This window comes from Myotis lucifugus, unplaced genomic scaffold (assembly GCF_000147115.1).
Source record: "Myotis lucifugus unplaced genomic scaffold, Myoluc2.0 scaffold_186, whole genome shotgun sequence".
NCBI classification, from domain to species: domain Eukaryota; kingdom Metazoa; phylum Chordata; class Mammalia; order Chiroptera; family Vespertilionidae; genus Myotis; species Myotis lucifugus.
In genome coordinates this window covers 1,913,783-1,941,421 of record NW_005871234.1, presented here as the reverse complement: position 1 = coordinate 1,941,421, position 27,639 = coordinate 1,913,783, and the positions used below count along the sequence as shown (strand labels likewise).

General features: G+C 46.9%; 1 protein-coding gene across 1 annotated transcript; it reads right to left on the bottom strand.

Annotated features, from left to right (window-relative positions):
* Positions 1 to 23: 23 nt before the first annotated feature.
* Positions 24 to 25,746, bottom strand: ACTG2 (actin, gamma 2, smooth muscle, enteric). The gene is made up of 9 exons (XM_006096777.2): positions 25,661 to 25,746; positions 14,871 to 15,030; positions 13,352 to 13,480; positions 8,227 to 8,337; positions 7,887 to 7,971; positions 5,870 to 6,031; positions 4,861 to 5,052; positions 2,926 to 3,107; positions 24 to 243 (listed from the first exon to the last, which is right to left on the bottom strand). Exons 2-9 carry the CDS (start codon positions 14,994 to 14,996, stop codon positions 100 to 102), a joined length of 1,131 nt encoding a protein of 376 aa, XP_006096839.1. The 5' UTR covers positions 14,997 to 15,030; positions 25,661 to 25,746; the 3' UTR covers positions 24 to 99.
* Between the last annotated feature and the right edge of the window lie 1,893 nt (positions 25,747 to 27,639).

The window sequence follows — 27,639 nt, the reverse complement described above, 5'->3', positions numbered from 1 at the left end:
GGAAAGAGCTCCACACAGAGAAATCAGGCTTGCAGGTTTTAATGGTTCATGATTTGTAACAGCAGTCTCAAGGAGATCCCCAGAGAATCTGCTCTGACTTTAGAAGCATTTCCTGTGGACAATGGAGGGCCCTGCCTCATCATACTCCGGCTTGCTGATCCACATCTGCTGGAAGGTGGAGAGAGAAGCCAGGATGGAGCCTCCGATCCAGACGGAGTACTTCCGCTCCGGGGGAGCAATGATCTGCAAAGAGCAAACGTGATGAATCACGATCAGTCCCCCAGGGAAAGAGGAAGGTGGTCCCAGAATCAGCTCATCGAACTGCCAGGCCGCCCCAGAAAAGGACTGCCTCCATGGTCAAAAAAGAAACAAGGGTAAACCTCGTGGTTGATTGGATTATTGCTCAAATCTTCACTCCCACCCCTCCAAAGGAAGATTGTACTCTTCCACCATGTGACTTCGTGCTCGGCGCTGTATTTGCTTTGGTCAGTGAAATGTCAGCAGACATGGATCTTGAAATGTTCTTCAGGCATGCACAGGCATACTCTCTTGTGCCTCTGCCATCTTCATGAAAAAAAAAAGTCCCCAAGGAGTTGCTGGCCCTTCAGCCCAAGTCCCAGAGTGAGTGAGAGATATAGACCTGACCTGAGCTGGCTGGACCTACAGAGCTGCCTCGCCAAGCCTGACCTAGATCTGCTGACTCCAAACTGACCTGCAGATGCATGAGCAATAGATGCTAATGGTTATGTGCCCTGTGATTTCATAGTTGCTTGTTACTCAGCAACAGCTGACCAATACCAACATCTACAGGGGCAGTACTGTTCTGTTCTTTCCTGGAATTGAATGCATGAGCAGCTTCCTCCATTTCTGAGTATGAGCCTGTCTACGCAGACCCTTAAACTTCATCTGTCAACAGCCACTTGTACGTGAGACGTTCTTAAATTCATACATTGTTCATTCTTGTCACTGAGCTTAGCCTTTAGAAACTGGTTGTCCTGGCAAACAACTTTGAACTCCACCTCAAAGTAGATTTAGAAGGACTGCAATTCTTCAACCAATTTCTCAGAATCTGAAGGGTCTAAGAATTCAGTGCTAGAACAAACTAAAAACTAAATTGATTTTTTTTTGTCTCCTTAAAACCTCTCTACAGATTTCTTTTTTTTTTTTTTTAAATATATTTTATTGATTTTTTACAGAGAGGAAGGGAGAGAGATAGAGAGTTAGAAACATCGATGAGAGAGAAACATCGATCAGCTGCCTCCTGCACATCTCCTACTGGGGATGTGCCCGCAACCCAGGCACATGCCCTCGACCGGAATCGAACCTGGGACCCTCCAGTCCGCAGGCCGACGCTCCATCCACTGAGCCAAACCGGTTCCGGCCTCTCTACAGATTTCTTACATTACAGAGATCATAGAATTGGGGAATAAGAATGATCTTTAGAAGTTATCTTATTCAGGCAGAAAAAAGTCACCCCATCTCTCCTTGAGTAGATACCCCAAGGACTGGCAGAACCACTAAGAAGGTAGCGAATTTTATTGCTGGGCCGTTCTGGTTGTGAGAAAACTCGGGGCTGTCTTGGGTTTGAGGTCCTCAAGCTCAGCCCCACCCCCACCCACGTCTCTTCTTCCATCTCCTTGAGGCTTGCTGCCTCTCCCCCAATTCCTCTACACAAATCCTGCTGTCCAACTTGTCTGGGATGTTCACACGTGCACACACACCCCTGAGCACCTTTGCTCATCCTATTTCCCCTCCCTGGAGTGCCCTTTCCCCACCTCTTGCCTTATTTAAGTTTCCTTTCATGGATTATGTCCACTAATTAGATCCTAGGCCCCTTGAAGGCTGGCACATATTGTTAAACTCAGGGCAGGGGCTCACAAATGGGGACATGCATCAAATCACTGGTGCTCGTTTATCACTGTAGGTGGTGGGACTACCTCAGACCTGATGAACTAGAATCTGGGGGTGAGGCTGGGTGTGGCATCCTGACACAGGGTCCTGGTAAAAAGCCCCACGTGGCAGGCCTCAGTAATGTGGCTGTTCCAGTGGCTCCAGCTGAGAAGGGACCACAGGTTGTCACCTGTTTTCTGTTGTCCTACTTTGCTTCCCTGTGCTGAACACCATCTGCTTGGTAGAAGGAAGGTCTGGGCAGCCTTCCTTTGTGAAGAAGGTTCTTAGAATACTGACATAGAGAATATACTTCCTCAGATCAGGCCTACTCCCCAGAGACCAACTTTATTGTGAGACTTTGTAACTTTCAACCTATTTGTTATCTCTATTCTGTTCCCAACTCCTTCTAAACCCATTAGCACCAAAGTTCCTAGAAGCCCTCAAAAAAGGACTGTATTATTGACTGCTCGGGACCAGAGTGGGGAAAAGACAAGTGGGCTCCCATCCTGCCGAGGCCAAAGAAGTGAGAAGCCCCGGTAAGAAGCAGTGTGGGGAGGGTTATGGCCAAGTTGGGAGAAACGGACTATCCAGGAATCAAGGAATGTCCCCGCGAGTTCGAACCAGCAGCCTGCCCCATGGCCAAACTTTCTTTTTAAAACTTTCACCCTCCTTTGGGGTAACACCCAACTCCTTTTTAAAGTTTCTTCCCTTCTATTTCCCTCCTCTTTTATTTTTTTATATCCCTCCGCTTGATTTCTTCCTCAACCAGCTCAATATTCTCTTCATTCCAAATTCTTTCACCCCCTTCTCATACGACATCATGTGATTATGTTTGAGAGCTCATGCGGAAAGTGTCTCCAACTCATCAGTGCCCAAGGGACATAATCCCCCGAGATGAAATTTGTCCCAGACCAGGATGATGCTGAACCCAGGAGGCCACTGAGCTACAGGCCTGGCAACTGGACTCTGAGCATCTCCCAGGTAGACAGGTCATTGTACTAAGAACGGGATGGAAGGAATTGGGAGAAGACCCACCTTGATCTTCATGGTACTGGGAGCCAGGGCTGTAATCTCCTTCTGCATCCTGTCAGCAATGCCGGGGTACATGGTGGTACCCCCAGAGAGGACATTGTTGGCATATAAGTCCTTGCGGATGTCGATGTCACACTTCATGATGGAATTGTAGGTTGTTTCATGAATCCCGGCAGACTCCATGCCTAGTAGAGATCACGGTCTCTAGTTAACATCCATCACTCATAAACACCCTCACTTTCAGCTCCTCAAGTGACCCCCTTCTGTGGTTGCAATTAATGGTAGTTCAGGTCCTTATTTACCTCCCAAATGTATTAAGATCAGACCCTCTAACTAGTCATCACCCTGCCTTTAGTTTCCCTCTGTTTGATGGATCTTTCACATTGTTGCCTGAGGTATATTTTCAAAGGAACGCTTTCATTGCATCATCTTTTTTCACAGCTTTATTGAGATATAATTCACTTGTCATTATATTTACCCTTTTTAAAGTGTGCTATTTAGTAGTTTCTAGTATAATCACAGAGTTGTGCAACTACTGCCACAATGTAATTTTAGAACATTTTTAACACCTTCCCCCCACCCCCCACCAAAAGAAACCCCATACCCATTAGCAGACAGATACTCCCCATTTTCCCTTTTACCCTTCCCCAGTTCTAGGCAGCCACTAATTTACTCCCTGTCTCTATAGATTTCCCATATCATATAAATGGACTCATACACTATATGACCTTTTGTGTCTGGCTTGTTTCACTTATCATGTTTTCAAGTGCATCCATGTTACAGCTTGTGTCAGTACTTTATTCTCTTTTATATTCCATTGTGTACATATACCCATCATATCAGCTTTGATAGCCCTCCGTTGCCCACAGGTTGACATTTAGCTAACTTAGCCTGGCACAGGGATCTTCCTACATGCCACACCAGCTCACGCCTACCTTCCTGGCCTCCCACCTCTAGTCTTTTGTCCTTATGATATAATTTCACATAGTAGATAGAAGAATCTTCCTAAAATACAAACCTGCCCTTGCTACTGCTGCCTAAAAACTTTCAGGAGATCTCCATTGCTGATATGATTAACCCCCACATTCTTAATGTGGTCCAGCCATTCTCTCCATTCTCCCCTGTGTGAAAACATACAACAGGCATGCATACACACATGCGCACACGCACACACACACACACACAGAATTCTTCCATCATGTCCCAAATAGAACATGACCTTTCACACATCCATGCCTTTGCACAAACCACACAATTGGTATTGTATGTCATTCCCTATTCTGCACTCCTTCCATCCCTGGATACCATAAAATGATACTCTTTCTTCAAGGTTCTGTCCAAATACTCACCTTCTCTAAGAAGTCTTCCCTGGTTTCTTAGGCCTATAGCATTCTGTCCAGTTTGCTATCTACCACTACACTGTATATCAACATTTGCTTACAGGCCCACCTCTTCTTATACACTCCTCAGCAAAGAGTTGTCCTTGTGTCATTCTTTCATTTAATCCTTGTTACAACCCTACTTAGTAGGTCCTATCATTATTTCCACTTTACAGATAAGGTTACTGAAGTTTGAAGATGGTAACATGTCCAAGGTTAAAACCAGGTCTGCCCCAAGCCCATCCTGTTTACTACTATAAATTTCAACCTCATGACCTAAATGCTGAGCGGTCCAAGAAGTGTTTTGTTTATTAACCTCATTCTTAGTTCCATATTATGTTCCCTCTCCTGCTTTGCCTTTATCTTGATTTCCTTTTATTATAAAATTAGATTTTACCTCGCTGTATTGTTTATGTATTTTGGGCACTTCCTGGAAAAATATGGGCTATGTATAAACAATAAACAAAGAGTGCGTGACTCCTGGTGTTTCTCTTTCCATCCCACGCCCACCCCTCCACCCTGCCCTCCTGATTGGCAGGGACTGTGGGCAGTGCCTCACCGATGAAGGAAGGCTGGAAGAGGGTCTCAGGGCAGCGGAAGCGCTCATTGCCAATGGTGATGACCTGCCCATCAGGCAGCTCGTAGCTCTTCTCCAGGGAGGAGGAGGAGGCGGCCGTGGCCATCTCATTCTCAAAATCTAGGGCCACGTAGCACAGCTTCTCCTTGATGTCTCTCACGATTTCTCGCTCAGCTGGAAGCAGAAATGACAGAAAGTAGGTACTCAGCTCTGTTAGTTGGGTTGTCCCATTTTGATCTCTATGAACACCTTCTTACTTCTGCTTTGGATTCAGTCTTAGGAGGAAAGTTAATTTTTTTATTCCTCTTCCTAAAGTGGGAGTTCAAAGTCTTGATTCCCAAGCAAAATGTTGCATGGGCTTTTCACCTTGCTGGCTTCGCTCTGCCCTGACAGCCCTGCAGGCCTTCCTGAGGGCCTTGCAGGACACACCTCTGGTCTAGATGTAGGCTTATACGTTGTGATCTTACAGAATCTAGGAAGGCCCCTACCTAAATACTCTCTTTCCCAGGGTGGCCCCTGAGGCATGATATCTTCCCCTTAGATATTCAGACCTTATTTGTTCCAGATGAACTATAAGTGTCCCTAGTTAATGACATGCATCTCCAGATCTTACTACCATTCAGCATTACTGAAAACGAGCCCTGGTCCTGGTGTGGACATGGACAGAGGTAGCAGGTTCCTGGGAAGAAGGGGTGCTGTGAAAGGGCACTTAAGGGGGGCTCAGGGAGTGCTGCTTAGGATAAGTAGGTCTAAGTGTTGTTTCCCTCCCCAGGGTGTACTGGTTGGGAACCTTTCTCTTAAATAAGGTTGCCTTAATTATCTATCTGGTCTTGTCCAGAGGCCCAGCCTCTGGCTACGTAGAGCCTCCCTATCTACCCCAAGATAGTTAGAGGACACATAGCCACAGACTTCTCACCAGGCCTGGGAACTTCTGGTCCTAGATCAGATTTGGTTTTGAGCTGAGCTCAGAATCAGGAAAGGGGCTGGATACCTGTGGTCACAAAGGAATAGCCTCTCTCTGTGAGGATCTTCATGAGGTAGTCCGTGAGGTCGCGGCCCGCCAGGTCAAGGCGCATGATGGCGTGAGGCAGTGCGTAGCCCTCATAGATGGGGACATTGTGGGTGACGCCATCCCCTGAATCCAGGACGATGCCTATAGACAGAGGGGATAGGACCTGTTAAAACTTTTCTTGTCTTTCATCTGTCTCTTTCTGGGACCATTTACCCATCATTTTCAACGACCATGTTTTTCTTTAGTAGCTGAGAAAATTCACCCACCATAAGAACAATCAATCATATTTTTGTGTGCACATCAATTTATTCTCCCAAATGAGACTATAGCCTATGGAAAGCAAGTAGAAGGTCTCCTCTTCTTGTATTCCTTGAAACACTTTTATGACAATGCACACTTGTCAATTTGCATCTAGACTGCACACTCTTTAATGGAGACTGGGTAATTTGTACATCTTTCAGGCATCAAACTAACACATATGCACAAGTAATTAGCATCTTAGATCTCATAGAAACTATAAAAACCATTTGAAAAAAATAAAATTCTCTACTAATAAAATTTTTTAGCAAACCATGAAGAGAAATAAGCTTTCTCAGCATAAGTAATCTCACTTGATCCTACAGCCACATCATAATTGATGGGGCAACCTTATAATAGCATTATTTTATTATTATTTACTATTATCCTGGGTGCTTTAGCCAATGCAATAAGACACAAAATGGAAATAAGAGGTATTATTATAAAAAAGAAACAAAATTGTCATTATTTGAAGATGATGTGGTTGTATACTTAGAAGAGAATCGACTGAAAAATGATTAGAGCAAATAAGATGGTTTAGTAAGGGCCAGAAGTAAAATAAATGTCCAGGGATCAATAGCTTACTCTTATACAAGATGCTCATCACAGCATCTCTTATATTAAACAAGAAAAATTAGAGACAATGTAAAGGCCCAGCAATAGACAAATGATAAAATAAGTAAATAAATAATGGAGTCATCATACATGGCTTCCAGGTAGCCATTAGACATGATGCCTACAACAAAATCAAGTGCAAAGCACAGGGTACAAAACTGTATATACCCGTACTTCCCTATTACTGTCCTTATCACCTGTAGTGAAATTATCGCTTACTCCGTCTCTTCCCCACTAGACTGTTAGCTCCACAACAGCAGGATCTGCCTTGTTTGTCAGTGGTGCAATGTTTGCACATGGTAGGCAGGATTGGAAAATATCTGATGATGCATGAATGAATGAATGAATGAATGAATGAACATATCCATGAATACATGAATGAATATTAGTAAGGAAAAAAAACCAACCCAACCAAACAAAAGACCACCGAAAAGAATACATGAGTGAACGTGTGAATGATATTCAAGCTGTCAAGTCCCTATTAAAAACTGTTTTATTTTTAAGCCCTCCTCTGTTTCCCTGAGCACCTTTCTACACCAAGGATACTTGCATATCCGCCATCACGGTTTTTGCTATTTCTGCTTCATGAGCAGAAACATCCCAGTATTGTTGGGAAGTGTGTATACGCTCTCAGGCTGACTGCTGTGAGGAAGGGCCCTTGCTGGGTGTACCGGTCACGGTTGTTCACTGAACCCTTTCCATCTGTACTGGGCACACTCCCCTCCACATGGGCTTCCGGTCTGTTAGCCCCAGGCAAGGTTTCCCCTGGATTTTGGCTGTCGCTTCGACTCTTCTGAGCAGGAACCTCTATCCCTTCCTCCCTCTAGAGCAGTAGTTCTCAACCTTCTGGCCCTTTACATACAGTTCCTCATGTTGTGACCCAACCATAAAATTATTTTCGTTGCTACTTCATAACTGTAATGTTGCTACTGTTATGAATCGTCATGTAAATATCTGATATGCAGGATGGTCTCAGGCGACCCCTGTGAAAGGGTCGTTCGACCGCCAAAGGGGTCACGACCCACAGGTTGAGGACCACTGCTCTAAAGTCAGAAAGGGCGCCATTACAATCAGGGCGACTCACCTGTTGTGCGGCCAGAGGCATAGAGGGAGAGCACAGCTTGAATGGCGACGTACATGGCAGGGACATTGAAGGTTTCAAACATGATCTGAAAGGACAATGCAGAATTAGACATGGTCTGGCAGAAATCACGGCACCTCTGGGCCCAAAGAATGGTTTGGAATCTTTTTTAAGGGCAGGAAATATGCCTATTTACCCTACTCCCACCTCCCATAGGGCCTGGCAGGGACTATGCACAGGGCAGGCTCTCAAAGAATTCCGTTGCCCTGATGTGTGAATGGGAGAAAGGATCATGTGTAGCATCCATTCTTGTGCCAGTGCTCAGGTCTGGCTGGCCTCTTACCTGAGTCATCTTCTCCCTGTTGGCCTTGGGATTTAGGGGTGCCTCCGTGAGCAGGGTGGGGTGCTCTTCAGGTGCTACCCGCAGCTCATTGTAGAAGGAGTGGTGCCAGATCTGTTTGGGACAAAAGTCAGATGAGTCCAGCAGACTCCCAGTGGACTGGAAAACTGCAACTGATATGCTGTGCTGAGGGAGTATGGCTCTGTGTTCTTGGATCTGGAGAGAACGGTCAGCCCTGGGAAGTTCTGATTGAAATTTAGAGGTTATATTGCTTCTCAACAGGACTCAGATCTGGGGCCATTATACTTAGCATGTCGATTATGTCCGTCTGAACGCCTTTCTCTCCCCTGCTTTGTGCCCTGGGGGGCCAGGTCCACTGCATCTCTGTGTTCCTTGCTTTCTGGCTTCTGCCTCTGTTTGGCTTATAGAAGATACCAGCAAGAGGTTGGAGAGGGAAGGAGTGTGTTGCTCCCGGGTACAGTGTGGCCTTTCATGAGCACAGCTCCTGTTGAGTGGCCCCTCTTTCAGGGCTCCAGCTCTCACGAAGTTTTACTGGCCTTGCCCTCCCTACGCGCCTCCTACCCCCCTCACCCCTAGCATTAGGGGAGAAAGAGCTTCCCTCTGTTGCTAGTAACTTGGGTGCCTCAACATCCCTTGCTGGTTCCCTTTCTGTGCACATCTCTGTAAGCAGCCCTTCCTTAAATTAACTCTCAAGCCCCAACTGGGAGTATGCTGTCTCCTGCTGGGAAGCTGACAGACATGCTTGGACCTTCCTTGTATATTGTGACCCGGCTGGCACTTTAGAGCAGGGTTTCCCAACCTCGGCACTTTACTTTAGGTTGGACACTCCTTGTTACAGGATGTTTAGCAGCATCCACCCACCAGATGCCAGGAGCATCTCTTTCTCTTGAAACAGGCAAACATGTCTCCCGACATAGCCAAAGGCCCCCTGGGAGGCAAGTCGCTCAGTGGAGAACCCCGGTTCCAAAGGAAGTTCTTTCTCTCTGTGTCTAGGTCCCTCTTCCGTGATCCAGGCCCACAAAACAGGAGTTTTTTATTCCTTCATTTCAGAGAGATTTCATGTTTAATTTCAGAGGCATTTGGCAAAGAGTGCCAGGGGCCTAAGGCCTGGATTTTCTCAGAGATGGGGCACAGGGTCATTGGATTCCACTGTGCCCACATATTGACGAGCCACTGGCTTTGTGCCAGGACGAAGCTAAAGGTAAGGAGTGCAGATGTGAACCAGACATGGCCCCTAGATTTTAGTTTCAAGAGAGGAGAAAGACAGGCAAAAAAGACAAAAGACAAAGACACCCACATTTTAAGTGAAGAACGAGGCAGTTCAGTCGGAGGGTTTAGGTGGGCCCTGAAGGCAAAGGAAGTCTGCAGAGGCGGAGAAGGGCACCCAAGGCAGAGGGAATGGCACAAGCAGAGGCCCATGTCTCACAGTGACACAGAGCAGGTGGCAATCAGTCTGAATGAGGTGATGTCAGCATTTCTTCTAATGTGGTCCCCAGATGCCTTCTATCAGCATCGTCTGGGATAGCTGTTACAGGTGCAGGTTCCTAGGCATATCTCAGACCCACGACGCACAGTCTTTAAAGTACATTATTAAAAAAAATTGACTTTGCAAAACATCCCGTAATGCAAACATCTGCACTTCATTTTATTTCAATTTTTTTTGAGTTTTTATAATGTACTTTAAAAACAAAAGATACCAATAATGTTAAAATTAGAAAAAAAAATTAAGAGGAATAAAAATCTCCCATATTTTAACAAGAAATTGACTTTTTTCTTCTTCCTAACCTTTCACTCTTACCAATTTTCAAATTTATCACTATCACCATTTACTTATTTCATATACTTTGTTTTATTTACTATTATATTGTTATTATAATACTTTCATATTCAGTTTTGTTTCTTGCCACTTTTCAGTTAATATACTATAATTTTCTTTTTCATAGTAAATATTTATTTTTAATACATTGAACACTTATTTTTTAATGCTTAAACAATATTGCATCATATACCATCATATATTTAATCATATTACTATTCATATGGTATCTTGCATTTTTATCTATAAATAATCCTGTGATAGCTATGTTTGTGCATATTACATTTTCTTTTTTCTATTCAGGTTGTTTTCCAAAGAAAAGAATTCTAACTGTGGAATTAGTGGCCTAAAGAGTATGGCAATAGGAAGACTTTTTTTATTTTTACTACCAACAAAGAGGCTAAATTACAGAATAAGAAAGTGCCCATCTTACCCTAACCTGCATCCAGTGCTCTCGCTCTTAAAATAGGAAATAATTTGATAGATAAAAATAATATCTAGTTTCACTTTGAAATTTTTTATTTGTTTCAAATGAGTTTAAACTTTTTCAGATTTGCAACTTTTTATAATTTTCATTTGGGAAAGTATCTGTTCACATCCCTTGTTTATCTGCCTGGTGGACTTTGTATCTATAATCACCAATTTGCACTACCTGTTTATATCGCACTTGTGAATGTTTTTTTGCAATTCGTTGCTTACCTTTTAAATTTGGCTTTATTTTTGACATGCTAGAAGTATGAGTTTTAAGAAATCAGATTTGTCATTCTTTTTTTCTATGACTTCTTACACCAGAAATTTGATACTCACACTTATTATATTATATATTTTTTATCATTTGAGTTTTTATATTTAACTTTTATATTCAATTGATATGTGTTTGGTGAAATAGAATGAAGTAAGGGCAATAAACAAAAATACCTCACCTCTCGAATAAGTAATCAGTTGTCCCAGAATAATTTACTGAGTAAATCCTTTTCTGGTATTGCAAGTTTCATTGATCTTACATTTTCTCTTTACCTTTGTGCTGGTACCAAATTGTTTTAATTTTTAGAACTCTATATTATATTTTAATATTTGGACATGGCAAGTCTCCTTTAACAGTTTTTCTTATTAATTTTGTTCTTACAAATTTTGCCTTATTTCTTTCTTCAAACATACTTAATGATTATCTTGCATAATTAAAAAGTATGCTTTCTTTTTAGTCAAACTGGTAGAAGCAGAGAGTAGAATAGTGGTTACTAGGAGGTTGGGGGGTGGGGGTGATGGGGAGATGTTGGTCAAGGGGAGCAGTCTCAGTTATGTAGGCTAAGTAAATTCTGGAGACTTAGTGTACAGCATGTGGACCATAGGTAACAGCACTGTGTTGTGCACTTAAAAGTTGCCAAGAAAGTCCAAGTGCTCTTACTACGAGAAAAAAACACCTATGTGAGGTGACAGGTATGTGAATTGACTTGAATGTGATGACTGTTATACAATGTATATCACATCATCAAATTGTATACCTTAAATGTATACAATTTAAAAATTATGAGATTTTTATTGGAATGGCAATGAGCCCATAAATTAATTTTAGAAGATTTGACAGCTTTACCTGATTCTGTTTTTTAAAAATATGTTTTTATTGATTTTAGAGAGAGAGAAACATCCATTGGCTGCCTCCTGCACACCCCCTACTGGGGACTGAGCCTGCAACCCGGGCATGTGCTCTGACCAGGAATCAAACCAGCAACCCTTTGGTGCACAGGACGATGCCCAAGCAACTGAGCCACACAGGCTAGGCCCATTTTTCTTCTAAGACACATACTATATTTTTAGTAGTTTATTTAAAGAGTTCATATTGTTGCCCTGGACAGTGTGGCTGAGTGATTAGAGCATTGTCTCTGCTCCCCTGCCCCACCCCGCCCTGCACCAAAGGTTAGTGGGTTTGATTCCTGATCAAGGGCATGTACCTGGCTTGTGGGTTCACTCCCTGCTCGCCAGTCGGGGCTTGTGTGGGAATCAACCAATCGATGTGTCTCTCTCACATTGATGATTTTTTCTCTTTCTCTCACTCCTCCTCCCTCCCACTCTCTCTGAGAAAGCAATGGGGAAAAAACATCCTCTGGTGAGGATTAACAACAACAAAAAAGAGTTCATATTGTTACTACTATGAGTAAAATGTTTTTGTCTGTTATGTTTTTGATTTATATATTGTTAGGTATACACAAATAGTATGTGCCATTTATTGAGCATTAGGTATGTTTCCTACCTTGGGATTATACTAAGTATTCACCTAATTCAATCTCCCGAGCAGCCTAAGGAAGAAAGTATTTTAATCTCCACAAATGAGGAAACTGAGCCTTAAGGGACGGATTTGCTCCCGGATCTCCCTGTCCCTGTCTGTGTTCTTAATGGTTCCACTGTGTGAAGCAAAAGCTATTGTATTTTATCTATTTATCTCACATCCAGAGTGACTGAATCTAGGATCTGGAGAAATGTACAGTGCATTACAGATTTCAAATCAACATTCTTTATTCCCAGTGGCAGCCTGCTCAATAAGCCCTCTATTACATTTCAAAAGGCAGTCAGTGCAAAACAAGAACTCCAAGACAACTGTCAGCAGAATTTATCAAAGGAATATTAAAAAGGTTCTATTAGCATTTTGCACACATGACTTTGTGATCACAGACTACATTTTAAAAAGTCCTCCTTCCCCACACTTTCTTACACACAAAAAGGGCTTCTAAAGCCCCCGAGAGAATCTTACCTAAGATTTTCATTAGAGAATCATCATCATAATACAGCAGCAGTGCACCTATCTGAGGTGGTGGCAGGGAATGTTAGAAGAAGGCAGCATTAGCATTGGAAGGAAGGAGGAAGTGCTGGTGCAGAGTGAAGGCTGCATGGGGGATGGAGCTGGGAATTCGGCAGGACCAGGCAGGTCCTCAGATGACAGACAGGAAGTTGGGGACCTTCTCTTGGTGAGTGAGGAGCTCCTGGAGATTCCTGAGGAGGCGAACGACAGGATCTGACCTGCTTTTAGAAAGAGAAGCTGTGCAGCCGTGTAGAGAATTAATTGGGTGAGTGAGACACCCAGTCAAAGGAACCAGTCAGGAAGCCATGGCAATAGTTCTGTGGGAGATGTCAGCATCCCTGGTTGGGTGTGGCCATGGGGATGGACAGGAAGGAAAGGCGGCTGTGAGAAGCATTTTAGAGGGAGAGTTGACAGGGCACAGAGGACTGTGAGGTCCGAGGGTCACGGTGATGTCTTATCATTAAGATGAGCACCCTAAAGGGGGAGTCCACCAGTACCTTCTCCATGTCGTCCCAGTTGGTGATGATGCCGTGCTCAATGGGGTACTTGAGAGTCAGGATCCCTCGCTTGCTCTGGGCCTCATCCCCCACGTAGCTGTCTTTCTGGCCCATTCCCACCATTACACCCTGCAACACAGAAGAGGACGGGTGTGAGCTGCCTGAGGGCTCCCCTCAGAGGGACTCAGTCATCAGAGGGTTTCTGAAGAAAGATGAAGGTAGGAAAATGTCCTTCTTCCCCAGGAAACAGAACAGCAGGCGATAAGGTGAGGCAGACACCAGTGAATGAGGGAGACAAGGAGAGAAGGTGGAGTGTTTCTTGTGAGCTTGTCTCTCTTTTTTCTCCTAAGACAATGTCATTTTCTGAGAGAGAGCAGAGTTCCTCCACACACTTCCTCTCCTTACCTTACTTCACACACACACACACACACACACACACACACACACACACACTTGTCCTCCTCAAATACCCGACGCTTACACTTTAAACTTCCAAATATTTGCTTCTGGTGTGTGTGTTCTCTCCACATGCTGAAATCCTCCTTAGCCTCAGTTATCCCTTTTTCTTTTATTTATTTTTTAAAATATATTTTTATTGATTTTAGAGAGGAAGGGAGAGAAAGAGAGAGATAGAAACATCAATGATGAGAGAAAGCATTGATTAGCTGCCTCCTGCACTCCCCATACTGGGGATCGAGCCTGCAACCTGGGCATGTGCCTCAACCAGGAAAATGACCTCCTGGTTCATAGGTTGATGCTCAACCACTGAGCCATGCTGGCCAGGCAGTTGTCCCTTTTTGTAGAAAGTCTTCTCCTTCCCTTGTTCCTCCATTCATATTTTTAAAAATTATTAAATATAGAGAGAAAGAGGATGAGAGAGAGAGAGAGACATCAGTTTGTTGTTCCACTTATTTATGCATTTGTTGGTTGATTCTTGTATGTGCTTTGCCGGGGATCGAACCTGCAACCTTGCCATGCTCAATAGGGTACTTGAAAGTCAGGATCAAACGACACTCTAACCAACAGAGCTACTGGCCAGGCCTCTATTTAGATTTAATTTCTCCCTCTCCTGATGAAATATCTTGCCTCTATTTCAGCCTGTGATCTCAAATTAGTTGTGGATGTATCTTCATGGAGTATACATTTCTTTTTTTTTCCAGTTTTTTTTTCATTTCAAGAAAAATTATTTTAAATGAGTATACATTTCTTAAAGGCAAGGGGTTTAATTGCATTTTTTAAAAGGTTTCTTCCAAACTTAGCAACCCCAAAGACTTAAGCCAGACATAATGTCATCAGTGCATGCCTGACAGATGTTTTTGTTCTGCATATTTCTATTTACAGGGTCCTGTTCTATTAGTTAATCAGAAGAGAGAACCCCACCCTCAATACACATACACATACCCTCTCACACACACACTCATCCTCGCTCAGTCACACACACACACACACCTCAGCATAGTCCCCACAATGCAGTGCTTCCTCCTAATGCCCACAGCCTTGTGTCCAGACGAGCACACACCTGGTGGCGAGGGCGGCCCACGATGGAAGGGAAAACGGCTCGGGGGGCGTCGTCTCCTGCGAAGCCAGCCTTGCACAGGCCGGAGCCGTTGTCACACACGAGGGCAGTGGTCTCCTCTTCGCACATGGTGAGTGGTCAAGTGAACCGGGGGCTGGAGCACCTTTGGGGTTGAGGGAGAAGAGAACTAGTCAACGGAGGGTCAAAAACATGTTGGAGACGGTCTTCTTGACGTTGGGGCCTGAGCCCACCGGCAGCCAGGGCCCAGTTCCAGGAGGCACCGTGTGGACCTGGCCTCCCAGTCCCTGGCAATCGGGCCCCTTCCCTCTCCCCTGCTGACGTGGGCTGAGTTGTGTATCCCAGGTTCACATGTTGAAGTCCTAACCTCCAGGCAGAGTGTGAGTGTGTTTGGGGACAGGCCTTTAAAGACGTAAGTAAGGTAAAATGAGGTCATGAATCCAACATGATGGTGTCCAATATGACTAACCCGATAGGATGGGTGTGTTACAAGAAGAGGACAGAGACATGCGGAGGGGAGACTGTGAAGAGGCCCGAGAGGGCGGCCGTCTCCAAGCCAAGGAGAGAGGCCTCAAAAGAAACCAATCCCGCCAGCACCTCCATCTCGGACTTCAGACCTTGAGAACTGTGAAAAAATAAATTTCTGTGGTGTAAGCCACCCAGTCAGTGATAGTTTGTTATGGCAATCCTAGCAAACTCATCTACCTGCCTCTTAAAACCCCAAAGGGCTACAAAGCTATAATCCATTGGAGAGAATCTTAAAAGACTTGAAGGTTAGGAAAGGAGTTGAAAAAATGTGCAGCACATATAACAACGGATTATTATTTAATATATATAACAAATCAGTAAGAAAGATGTAAACAGCCCAAAAGAAAAACAAAGATGACGAAAGGATAATTGACAGAAAAGGTGATGCAAACACCCAACAGCTGCATGAAAAGACGCACAGCCTCACTAGTGACCAGGGAAGCGCAAATGCAATAAGATGCAGCGGAGTGTGAAGATTCAAAGTTTTCTAATAGATGTTGGCAAAGGTGTGGAAAAACTGGCGTCATTAACTGGAGAAGCACACGACTTGGAACTACCCCAAAGTCCAGAGTATGGGATCCTGTACTGAGATTAAAAGAAGATCCGGGCCGGTCTCCATGGGCCCACGTGGCTGGATTTCTAAACCATTCTACTGAGCGAACAAAGCAAGTTGCAGAATAGACTGTATAGCATAAAACCATTTGTGCAAGTTATTTTTTTAAAACAAACCATAAAAACAATATGGTGCATTTTCCATAATTTTCTATTTGTGGATTAAACACAGCAAAAAGTTTGGGAAAACTAAGACTGATCATAGTGATTGCCTCTGGAGGTGGGAAGGGGCTGGGAGAGGTGCCCGCTGTCATGTTTTACATTTTTACAAGGAGACTGTACTCATGAACAGTTTATAATTAAAATCAACATAACATATCGTTAAAGGAGAAAGATGCAGGAGGTACAGGGGAAACGCACAATCCTCAGGGTAGAAGCACCTGAGGGGGAGGGACAGCTTGAGAGGAGAGGAAAGCAAGAGGTTCCTGGTGAGACTCACTGCCCCCTGCTGTTTGGGACGGAGAAAACAGAGAAGTCCTCCTCCCATGCGGATACCTAGATTGGGACGGCTGCAAATTGAGGAGGGGATTCATTTTCCCAACATCTGTGGCAGGTTTTCTTTTATTGGGGGAGGTTGAAAGACAACATCTGGCACTCCGTGATGAAAGAGAAGCAGCAGACACTCAGGAGGCAGTGGAGCCACGGCCCTCGAGCCTGGGAAGCCCTGGGCGGGACAGCGTGGCTGGAAGTGGGAAGGCCCTTGCTGAGGGGTCAGGAGGCCAGCTTTCAGGAGTCCAGAGAAGAGAGGCTCGGGGCGTGGAAAGAGGAGGTGGCGGTGGAAGAACCCCAACTGCGCTGCATTCAGGATGTGGGACCACAGGAGGGGAAGAAGATGGGTGCTACGGGAGCCTTGATCCTGGCCCGTCGATGGCCTTATGCTGACGGGGGACAGAGTAGTCGATGACCAAAGCCAAGAGGAGACAGAGCCACAGGCCTGTGAACACGAGGTCAGAAAGGCCAAGTGGAGACTGAGCAGAAGCTTGTTAACAGAACGTTAAGGCTGAAAGGAAGCCCCTTCCCGTTATGTGTGAAGCACGGAGCACACTAGGAGAGCGGCCCCTGGGACTTGCTGAGTCCAGCTCTGCTTCTGTCGCGTTGATCCTCGTGACCTCCCCTGGCCATGGAGAGCAAGTCCCAGCTTCCCAACGTGTCCCACAGGGCCCATCGGGGTCTGGCCCCTGCCTGCGCTCCAGGCTCATCTTCCCTCCTGCCGCCCCCCCCCCCCCCAGCCTCCTCCTCACTTGGGCCATGTGGAGTTTCTTTCCATTCTCCGAGCTGTGTCACTTCCTCTCTTCTGACCCTTTAGGGTCTGGAAGGGCCTTCTCCCCACCTGTTTGCTACCCCTGCTGCCTGTCAGGCCTCTGTGTTGACACTGCGTTTTCAGGAGGCCTCTCTGGCCACTGGTCTTGGTTCGTGGCCCCTCTTTGCCCCACAGCACCTAGAACCCACCCAAGCAATGACCAACTCTGCATATCCTGGCTCGAGAGAGCTTGGTGAAGGCAGCAGCCAGGTCTGCCTTATTCCCCGTGGTTCTCAGTGTGTCCCACGTAAGGCCGCCACCGAGTGGGCTCCTCAATGTGTGTTATCCAAATGAACGAGCGAATGAGCCAATGACTGTCAAGGAGAAAGGTTTTCAGAACCACAAAGCAGGACAAACATGGGTGAGAGGAACGTGAGGTCTGGGGTGAAGTGGAGGTTAGCACCTCGCTGCTCAGAGCAGTGCTGTCTCTGGAGCCGAGCCGTTCTGGGCTGCAGAGACCTGCCAGCCTCCTGCCATGTTGGAAGAATGGAGACGTGAAGGGGTGTGAGACCGGAGATGGGCAAATAAATGTTCCATGATCAAAAGGAAACGCAGGCAGCGCTCTAAAACCTTAGATACTCGATATGTGGGTCAGGTTTCCAGAGGTGCTGTCCAAGAAAGCATTATTGTTGTTGTTGTTAATCCTCACCCGAGGAAATTTTCCCATTGATTTTTAGAGAGAGTGGGAGGGAGGAAAGGAAAGGAGGGAGGGAAGGAGGGGGAGAGAGAGAAACATTGATGTGAGAGAGACACATCGATTGGTTGCCTCCCACACATGCCAAGACAAGAGCCAGGGATCGACTCTGCAACCCAGGTACACGCCCTTGACCAGGAATTGAACCTGAAATGCTTTCGTGCACCGGCCGACGCTCTAACCATTGAGAACACTGGCCAGGGCAAGAGAGCATTTTTAAAGAAGCCGTGATTTCTTATATTTGTCATCATTTACCAAGAGCAAATGTCAGTGTGACAGCCCTCCCTTTTCCCTCAGGATGGCTGCGCAGGAGAAGGTGGGAGACATGGAGCTTAATTAACTTGATCTTGGCATCTGACAAGGTCTCCTGTGACATCCCTGTTCTTAAAGCCAAGTGGGCTGAACAGTAAATCAAGGGGCATATGTGTAGTTGCCTGTAGTTACTGAAAAGTGTTCATTGATGGATCAGCTCAACTTGGAGACAGTGATTGGCCTCAGGCTCTATTTTCTTTTTTTCTTTAATTCTCACCTGAAAGGGGAAAGGAGAGAGAGAGAGAGAGAGAGAGAGAGAGAGAGAGAGAGAGAGAGAGAGAGAGAAAGGAACATTGGTGTGAGAGAGAACATTAATCGGTTGCCTCCTGAATGGGCCCCAACCAGGAATTGAACCCACAACCTAGGTATGTGCCCTGACCGGAAATAGAACCCGCAACCTTTCCGTATACAGGATGATGCTCCACCCACCTGAGCCTCAGGCCCTACTCTTGTCCTTTTTCTCATGTGCCATTTTAATAAATGAGTTGGATAAAAATATAGAGCACATGCTGATCAAACTTCCAGATAAAACAGACTGGGGGGAAAGTGGTTTAAAATATGCTGGACGGAAGAACCAACCCCAAAGCAGATCTCAGAAGGCAGAGAAGACACGCTGAACCCAATCAGATCCAAGTTAATAGGGTAAACATGGGGTTCTGCCTGTGGGTCTAAGTAACCAAACTGTGGAAGCTCTCGCTCAGCATCTGTGAGCGGGGCCCGGGGTCTTGCGACGGCCAGCAGTGCCCTGTGGCCAGGATAGAAGCTGACCCACCTCTGGCCGGGGTGCTGTGGCCGGCGCTGGGGTCATCCTTATTGGAAAAAGTGTGGGGAGGTGGGCTTGCATTCACTGCTGACGTGTCAAACTGCACTACTTTTTGGAAGGTGAATTTGAAAACTACTATTTAAAAGCCTTAAAATGAATATATATCTTTCGTGTATAATGTCCAGGGTGGACAAAAGTAGGTTTACAGTTGTATGTGAGACAGTGTATTCTTGCATTATTTTTTTAAAATATATTTTGTTGGTTTTTTTACAGAGAGGAAGGGAGAGGGATAGAGAGTTAGAAACATCGATGAGAGAGAAGCATCGATCAGCTGCCTCCTGCACACCCACTACTGGGGATGTGCCCGCAACCCAGGTACATGCCCTTGACTGGAATCAAACCTGGGACCCTTCGGTCCGCAGGCTGACGCTCTATCCACTGAGCCAAACCAGACAGGGCTATTCTTGCATTATTATTCATTAATTATTGTAATACTTTCCATGTGAACTACTGTATGTATCTCTTGATATAAAAATGCATGTGTCTTTGATGCCACAAAGGCACTTCTAGGCATTTACCCCGGGACACACTCATGGGTCAGTGGAAAGATTTGGCCAAGAGCCAACTCATCACAGCTTTGGTTAAAATAACCAAAATGAGCCCTAACTGGTTTGGCTCAGTGGATAGAGCGTCGGCCTGCGGACTGAAAGGTCCCAAGTTCAATTCCGGTCAAGGGCATGTACCTGGGTTGCAGGCAAATCCCCAGTTGGGAGTGTGCAGGAGGCAGCTGATCGATGTTTCTCTCTCATCAATGTTTCTAACTCTCTATCCCTCTCCCTTCCTCTCTGTAAAAAATCAATAAAATATATTTTTTAAAAAATAACCAAAATGAGAAACAACTTTAATGTTGAAAAAAGTTATTGAATAATAAATAAATTGGTTTGTAAACTCATTGCCAGAAACCTCCTGCAATGGAGAGAGCAGGAGATCCGACGCAATGGAAAAGGTCCAGCGGCTTTGTCAGGTGAAACATGGCAGTACATTCCCTGTTTCCAATTTTGGTAAATGCATTTTTTAAAAAATAATTTTTTTTAATGGGGCCCTTCAACTCTATTATCTATTGAATCCTCACAAAAGCCCTGAGGGAAGGTATGTTTATGTCGATTTTGCAGATTTGGAAACGAAGTCTCTGAGGAGGGAAAGAAAGTCGCCTGATGCCTCCTAGCCGGGGAGAGGCACGGCTGGCATCCACCCCAGGCAGTTCCCAAAGCCTGGGCTTGCCCCTTCCTCACCACCTTAATGAAACGCTCATAACTTCTCCATGTTTGGTGCTTTCGCTTCTGCCTCTCGTCTCTCGAGCACTGTTGGCAGCCAAAGCCCTAAAACAAAAGGGTCTGTGTTCTTGTTGCTGAGACGCTGGGCCCCTCCTAGGCCAGGATTGTGTCTGCATTTATGGTTAGAGACCCTGCACGTGCCTGGGTGTTCAGCACATAGTAGGTGCTCAATTAATGTTCGACGACAAATGTTGGATGACAGCCCCCACCTGAGAGGCCCCCTCCCAGACCTGGTCTGCGCTGCCCCTGGTGTCCTCAGGTCCCCACAGTCCAGTGTCATGACAGTTTGGTCACGGGGACCTGATTTAGGACCAGGCAGGGACGGCTTTCTCTTCACAGCTGTCCAGCAAGCAGCTGTGTCTCTGTGTTCCTGCAAAGCCACACCTCCCTGACTGTCCTGGAGGGTCCCCTCAGCGCCTCTCTCTCTCTCTCTCAATTTATAGCTCAAGCCTGTCTGGCTTTTCAGCGAACCTTTTTGTCTCCCCCTGAGTTGCCCACACACAGAAAGAGAGCATTGAGCTTTGTTTCCCAGCAGCAGAGACAAGCCACAGAGCAACTTCCAGCTGTCAGCAACGCCAGCCTTCTGCAGCCCTTGGGGTGGGTTTAAATCTGCTTTCTTGAAGGCGGACCCAAAAGAAAAGCAGGGGAGGCGAGGGCGAGTTCAGGGCTGCTGGCCGGGAGTGGCGCCTGGGGGCGTGGGGGGAACGCTGCCCGGGGAAGAAGGGTTTTCCACGGAGCCCGACTCTCCTGGAAAGTCTCTGCTGGGAGAAATTCTGCACCCTCCCAGCTGCCTGCTGGTAACTGGCGGCTAGACAGGAGCATGTCAGAGGAGCCGGAGCCAAAGGCACTGTGGTTTCCTGGGGTCACAGCCGCTCTGCGCCTGCAGAAAGCTGAGGGAAGTGTTCTGGCTTCGTCAGCACGTCCTACATCTGGGCTTCATTGAGGACTTTGCGAACCTAGAAACACAGCTCTCCCCTCCTTTCCAAAAGCCAAACACTTGAATGTAAAGAATTTGCTCACTCACTCATCTCCTTGCGCCCCCACCCCAGCCCAAGCAAATATGAAGACAGAGGCGTAATCCCCCCTCCTGGCCACTCGGAAGGTTTGGCCTGAGTTCCCTCCACCTCTCCTTTCTTTGCCCTTCTCCTCCCTCCCGCACCCCCTCCCCAGGGCCCAGGCCCATGTCTCCTCTGGCCTTCAGTTTCCTCAGCTATGAACTGGCAACCTTAACATCTATCTCTCAAGGTGATGGACCAACGAAAATAATGGGAATGAAAGTGATTTCTAAATTGTAAACCAGGATCAGCCAATTAAGGCCTGTTTGTATGTGGCCCACAGGCTAAGAATGGCTTTGACATTTTATTTCATTTTTTAAAAATATAATTTTATTGATTTCAGAAAGGAAGGGAGAGGAAGAGAGAGATAGAAACATCGATGATGAGAGAAAATCATTGATTGGCTGCCTCTTGCACGCCCCCCACTGGGGATCAAGCAATGCCCTGACCAGGAATTGAACCATGACCTCCTGGTTCATAGGCCGATGCTCAACCACTGAGCCACCAGTAGGGCAGTTTTGACATTTTAAAATGGTTGCCAAAAAGCCAAAGAGAATTGTGATAGGAAATTCAGATTTCAGTGTCTGCAAATAAGGTTTTATTGGAACAGAGCCATGCCCGTGTTTGCGCACTTACTGTCTATGGCTGCTATTGCTACCATAGGGGCAGAGTTGAGTAGTTGCTACAAAAGACTTTTAGGCTCACAAAGCCTAAAATATTTACTACCTCACCCTCTACAGGAAAAGTTTGCTCATCCCTGTCCAAAGGGCTGCTACAATCATTCTTCTTCTCTCTCCTACCCTTCTCCAGCAGCACTGGCTCCCTGGATGAAGTCTGTGGAATATTGGAAGGAGTTGAATGATCCACTTCACAAATCAATGGTTATCAAAAGTTGAATTCACACCAGTTTCCAAAGACATTTTAGAAATTAGCGGCAAGTTTAAATCCTTAAAGGAAGGTCTCCGAGAAGGTGAGACTTCAAAGAATAGTTGGGGAACTATTTGGGGGTAGGAGCTTTAAAAGACATGTAAGCAGCTGCCTGTTATAATTTGTCCGCACATGCACATTCATATGATCAAAGCCTGGCAAAGAGAAATCACTCCAGGAAAAACATTCCTTCCGTGAAAAATCCTAGCAGCACCTCTAATTAAGTGCAGGGTATCTGTACGTGGTTGGTATATGTTAATTCAGTTTAAAACGACTCCCGGTTAGTGGTATTTCTGATGCTCAGATTCTGTGGTTTGGACCTGCTCTGCAGGCTTTTACCTGGGCCTCTCATTCACTCTCCCAACTCAGTCCGGACCCCTCTCCAGGGCTCCAGATGCACAGAGCCAGCTGCCTGTGGGCATCTACACCCCATGCCCTCCCCCCAGGCACCTCAATTCTACCTCCAGGTCTGCTCTCTAAACTGCAATTGTCCCTCAGTGAATTGCACCGCCCACCCTGGAATCTATGCCCTACCCCAACTCCTCCCTCCTCCCTCCCAACCAATCCCCAGGATGTCTTAATTCTATCTCCATGCCACCCCGCACCAGCAACCCCGGACACTTTACAAGGCGGTAGCACTCTTGCCCTGTTCCTGTCCACTCTCCTCACAGCGGACAGAGCAGCCTTTCAAAGAGCAGATCTCTCGCTGTCACCCTTCTCTAGTCCCCCTTTGCCCAATCCTTTAGAGCAGTGGTTCTCAACCTTCTGGCCCTTTATTTATTTATTTTTTCCTTGTTTGAAACTAGCCCACAGACTGTAAGCACTGTGAGGCCAGCTCCACTATTACTTTTCCTCCTCCTTCTGGCCCTTTAAATACGGTTCCTCATGTTGTGACCCAACCATAAAATTATTTTCGTTGCTACTTCATAACTGTCATGTTGCTACTGTTATAAATCGTCATGTAAATATCTGATAGGCAGGATGGTCTTAGGTGACTCCTGTGAAAGGGTCGTTCGACCGCCAAAGGGGTCGCGACCCACAGGTTGAGAACCGCTGCTTTCGTGTCATATAGAAAGCCCTGATCATCCAGCCCTGCCCACCCCTCTGACCTTAGCTGTCCCTGCTTTCTGCCTTGAAGTCTAAATTCAGTAGAGCTGAGCCACTTAAAGATCCCAAAGAACATGCTTCCTCTCTACCAGGACTACCCCAACTGCAGGAACTAGCTCAGGTACCCCTCCTCCAGGAAGTCTTCCCTGATAACTCCTGGGCTGAGTGAGGGGCTCCTCCTGAAGCCCTTTTATATATTTATTTACTCCAACATTCTCATCTGTTTTTCTGCCTCTCCCAGTGATTGCAGAAGTCCCTACGCTGTCTCTAAGGATCCAGGAGAGTGGATCCTTAATAAGCGCTCAATAAATATTGATGGAGTGAACAAAGGGCAGGAGGAAAGAAATCGTGCCTCAAGGTTAGGATGTCAGGCTGCCCACCTTGGTTTCCCAGGCCTGGCATGTAGACTCTCTCTGCTCATTAGTTTCTCCAGCACCCATTCATCTCTGCTATAAGGTGGGGAGCTCTCTTTTCAGCCCAGGGGATAACCCATTCAAATCATAAAAGCAAACCCTGAGAGCCTCCCTATGCAAAGTGCAGCCCAAACCTACAGCTCAACACCACCTGGGAGCTTATTAGCAATGCAAATTAGCAGGCCCGGCCCGAGCCTCCTGAATCAGAAACTGGGGTGAAGTGCAGTCTGTATTGTAATAAGCCCTCCAGGTGATTTTTAAAGTTTGAGCAATCAGGGTCAGGCCCTGATAGCACTGGGCTGAGCACTTTATACATGTATTATCTCATTTAATCCTCACAGCAGCACTGCCAAGTAGATAGGATTGCTATTGCTCCCATTTTACAGGACAGCACATTGAGGTCACTCAGTAACTTTGGTAGCCCACAGTCTGCATCCACGGCCTGCACCACTATGCCTTCTGCCTCAGCCATAAAGAGATGTTAGCAGACTCTGAACGCAAAGTGGAAAATTACCAGAGTAAAATTAACGATTGCCCGTTGGACCTCCCCACACAGAGGATGCTCCAAAGCTGAACCCTGCCCTACCTTCAGTCCTGGTGTGCCTCCTGGGTTCCTTACCCCAGAGCCCTACCCTTCGGCCCCTCAGCCCCTCGGTCTCATTTTCCTCTTAATTACTTGCACACGTGTATCTTCCTGTGCGTGTGGTGGCGGATAACGGCATTGGCAGGTGGTTGCACAGCTGGGTGTGTCTTTGGGACAAGTTGCTCAATTTCTCAGCGTCCTTATCAGAGAATGAATTGGAGGGCCCCTATGTTCCTTCCACCCCCTAAAATAGTGGTTCCCAACCTTCCTAATGCCGCGACCCTTGAATACAGTTCCTCATGTTGTGGTGACCCCCAACCATAAATTATTTTCGTTGCTACTTCATAACTGTAATTTTGCTACTGTTATGAATCGTAATGTAAATATCTGATATGCAGGATGTATTTTCCTTGTTATAAATTGAACATAATTAAAGCTAGTGATTAGTCACAAAAACAATATGTAATTATATATGTGTTTTCCGATGGTCTTAGGCGACCCCTGTGAAAGGGTCGTTCGACCCCCAGGTTGAGAACCGCTGCCCTACAACTACTCGATGAGATGGAACACTGGTTCCTACCCACCCCTGACTTTCCACCTCTCCCAGTGACCCAACAGCCTTCAGGGATGGATAAAATGTTCTGTTCACCTCAGCCCAGCTCAAGTCAGAGGGTAGTGAGACCCACAGAGGACTAAAGTAAATACATCCTTATTCCCAACACAGACATCTCACAGACACAGGGGCCATCGTTAGCTCTGATTTAAACACCCTGAGAAGAAGCAGGTTTTCTGAAAAGCATCTGCTCGCCTAAGACAGTCTCCCAGCCATTCGGAGCTGTGACAAAGGACAGGAGAGTGTAGGCCTGCGCTGCTCTGGCCAGCAGGATGAGCAGAGACCGCAGATGTTCTATCCCAGCCATCACCCCGTTACGAGGATAAGGAGCACCCATACAGCCTGGAACAGCCCTGCCCCAGGACGTCCCATGGCCAGAAGCAGGCAGCAGGGCGCTCGCAGACCCACCGAGGGCCTTGACGTGTGTGACCGGTGCCAGCGTCATGGACGCCAGGCCAATCTGGAGGCGCCGCCTGCACCCAGGGGGCCAGGCAGCTGCAGGAGGCAGAGCCTGCGACGCTGTACAGTACTCACCGAAAGTAGGAGAGGTCCGTCTCCCAATGGCTGAGGGCTGGTGTGTCTTTGGCATAAACACCAGAGCAATATAAAACCCCAGAGGCGGATCTTCTTTAAACAGAGTCCCTAAAAAGGCCAGCTGACGGTGTGTTAGCAATATCACCATATAAGGCGCTTTTTTCAATAAATCGGCCTTGGGGAGGTGGGGACGGAGGGTTGGGTAAGAGTGAATTATCATTTGAAAAATGTATGCAAAAGGACTTGAGTGGCAACATCCCTGGTGCTGGTGGATTTGTTCCTTTTATGCTGTACTCACATAAACAGAACTCACACCAGGCCTTATAAGCTGCCCCGAGTGAGGCCAGATGCAGCTCAGCTCCTGGAGGGAGAACCATACCAAGAATGGCAGTGGGCCTCCTCCCTCCAGGCCTCCTCCTCGGGCCCTGCTGCCTGCCATCCTGGGTCGGCCTGGGACACCCATGCAGTGTCCTCAAAGTGGGTGCAATTGTGCCTGGCCTGGTGCAAGCCCAGGGCATCTCAAAGCCGAAGAGAAATGCCGTCCATGCCTGGAGGAGAAATCCCCTGGGTTCTGCTCACCCGCTGCCCCTCACACAAGCTCCCAGCCCAGGGCTAAGGCACCTGGGCCCAGGACACCTTCAGCTGCCCCCAGAGCTTCACTGTCCCCTGCCTTCCACCTTTCCTTACTGGACCCCCTACCAGTCCCTGAATATTGGGAGTTACAGACCAAGGGAGCTGTCTTAGGGCTAAGGCACAACTAACAAGACTCACAGCTTGTAGAATTTTCCCCCGTCCTGTGGTTCTTGCTTCTGTTTGTTTGTTTGTCTGTAATTCATGTACTCTCCCCAGGTAGCTGTTGCATTTTGCACTCCACCAGCTGCCAGCTCTATGGGAATTACCTTCATCTCCACATTCCCACAGTCCCAGTACCTCAGGCCCCACCCAGACTAAAATGACCAATTGCCCATTGGACATCCCCACGCAGAGGATGCTCCAAAATGGAGCCCTGCCCTCCCAGCAGTGCCGGTGTGCCTCCTGGGTGCCCCACCCCCGAGTCCTTCCCCTCGGCCTTTAAGCTAGAAACCCCCGAGTCAGTCTGACCCCTCACTCCCCGTCATGCTCCACAACCACTGGGCACTCTCCTGGTGGCCCTCCTCCGAAATGCCTCTCAGTCTGCGTCCTCCTCTGGCCCCTCCGGTCCATCCTGCTGGCCTTGTCCTGCTTTAAGCTCTGGTCCTGTCTGGCCTGGAGCTGCCATAGCTCCCTGACCGGCCTTCCTGCCCCTGCCCCATCTTCAAACCCAGTGGTTCCCAAAGTCTGGTCACCAGGCACACTGGACGGCAGCATCAGCATGACCTGGGACCCTGTTAGAAATACAAATCCTCAGGCCCTGGCTGGTTTGGCTCAGTGGATGGAGTGTCAGCCTGGGGACTGAAGGGTCCTGGGTTCGATTCCGGTCAGGGTCACATGTTTGGGTTTCAGGCTTGATCCCCATCAGGGGGCATGCAGGAGGCAGCTGATCAATGATTCTCTCTCATCACTGATGTTTCTATCTCTCTCCCTCTCTGAAATCAATAAAAACATATTGATAATAATAAAAAAGAAATACAGATTCTCAGAAATCCTGGGAGTACAGCTCAGTTATCTGTGTTTTACAAACCTCCCCCACCCAGGGGCTCAGGACGTCTACCCTTCCTGGAAGCAGCATGCATTGGGCACCCGCTGAAGGTGCCCTGGGACCCCAGGGGCCTCAGTCAGGGCTTAGGAGCTTGTGTGAGGGCAGCAGGTGGGTAGGACAGGGGATTTCTTCTCCGGGCATGGATGGCATTTCCCTCCGGCTTTTAGCTGTCCTGGGCTTGCACCGGACCAGGCACAGTTGCACCCACTTTGGGGACACTGCATGGGAGTTCTGGCTGGTTGGGAGTCCTGGAGCATTGGCTTGGTGCCGGTCTGTCTTCCCCGGTAACTGAGGACTGAGC